The sequence below is a fragment of the Plasmodium reichenowi genome, chromosome 14, assembly GCF_001601855.1.
Source record: "Plasmodium reichenowi strain SY57 chromosome 14, whole genome shotgun sequence".
NCBI classification, from domain to species: Eukaryota; Apicomplexa; class Aconoidasida; order Haemosporida; family Plasmodiidae; genus Plasmodium; species Plasmodium reichenowi.
The window spans coordinates 2,426,739-2,428,508 of NC_033659.1; the positions used below are offsets into that span (position 1 = coordinate 2,426,739).

General features: G+C 16.3%; 1 protein-coding gene across 1 annotated transcript; it reads left to right on the top strand.

Annotated features, from left to right (window-relative positions):
- Positions 1-74: 74 nt before the first annotated feature.
- PRSY57_1459900 (inner membrane complex sub-compartment protein 3, putative) lies at positions 75-521 on the top strand (the record flags this gene model as incomplete). The annotated part of the gene is made up of 1 exon (XM_012910195.1): positions 75-521. One exon carries the CDS (start codon positions 75-77, stop codon positions 519-521), a length of 447 nt encoding a protein of 148 aa, XP_012765649.1.
- Between the last annotated feature and the right edge of the window lie 1,249 nt (positions 522-1,770).

Consider the following 1,770-nt stretch of genomic DNA (forward strand, 5'->3'; position numbering starts at 1 on the left):
TTTTTTTTTTTTTTTTTTTTTTTTTTAATAATTTTTTTTTTTTTTTTTTTTTTTTATGATTAATAATTTTCAAGATGGGAAATTTATGTTGTAGTAATAATGATATAAAAAACAGTAAATCAAATATAGATATATTTCAGGACAATGAGATATATGGAGATAATGAAGATTGGACATTAGAAAATTGGATAAATAAATATAAGAGTGGAAATAGTATAAAGGTTGCATTTCCTGATGGTAATGAAATTCAATGTAATTTTAGGATTTTTTTCAAGGAAAAATATTTTGAATTATCTTTAGATAACAAAGTACGAGTAATAAAATTTAATGATATAAATTGTATACTTCACAGAAATAGTTGTGAAACCTTATTAGAATCTGAACAAAATTTATTAAAATCTCCTAAAGTTATAGGTATTCGTTTAATAAGTACACTAAAGGCTATTGCATTTTCTATGGACAGTCCAGGAGAAGCAAGAATCTTTAACGATTTCTTACAAAAATATTGTTTGAATGCATAAAAGCATGAAAAAGAAAAAAAAAAAAAAAAAAAAAAAAGCAAAAAAAAGATAAGATCAAAAAAATAAGAAGACAACATATATTCTATTATTTAATAACCAAAATATATACATAACAATAATGCAACAATCATTTACATATTATTTTCATCCAATTAAATTTAAAAAAAATTATCCGTGTATTTAAAAAAGGAGAATCAATTCTTTTTTTTTTTTTTTTTTTTTTTTTTTTGTTAATTGTCATAAATAATTCAGTGTCGTGAGTGCAAAACGTGGTTCAAAGAAGATATCAAATTTTTTACTAATGAATATATAACTGTTCATATATAGGTATTGAAAAGATCAAAATATATATATATATATATATATATATGTATTCATATATATGGACAAAACAGATGTTATTATATTTTACTATATATTACACCTGTATTATAATTAAAAATATATATAAAAAGTTATTGGAAGATTTGCGTGGATGGTATATTATGTAAGAAAATATGTTTGTTAAAAAAAGGAGAATGAAAAAATATATGTATATAAATAAATAAATATATATATATATATATATATATATATATATATGCATATATTTTATAATTAGATTTTTTTTTTATTAGCCATATTTAAAAAAAAGAAAAAAAAATTTTGTTTTTATATAAATATATTTTCTCATTTGTTTAAATAAATATATAGATATGTATAATATTTATATATTTATTATTTTTCATTCTTTTATATTCTATTTATTTATTTATTTTTATTTTTTTGTTTGTATTATGTTTCATTTTAAATTTTCATGATGCCCAACAGTATATATCAATATTGTTTTCATTTTGATATAATTTTTCATAAAATAAAAATAAAAAATTAAATAAAATAATGAGAATCCTCAACAAAAGGTACAACAAATTTTTTTTTTTTCTTTTTTTATACATTTTTAAAAATGCTAATGAAATATGTAAATATTATTATGTAATATATTATATAAAATATACTACATAAGGGAAATATATATATATAAAGTTTTATTAATTCTTTTATTGTTTATTGCAACATATAAATAAATAATTATATTATATATATATATATATATATATTGTTACATCTTTCTAATTTAGTTATTTAATAAGTTCTTAGATTCATATATAAATTTTAATTTTAAAATATTTTTTCTTTTTGTCTCAAAAAATAGAGAAAAAAAAAAAAAAAAAAAAAAAAAAAAAAAAAAAAAAAAAAAAAATAAAAAAAA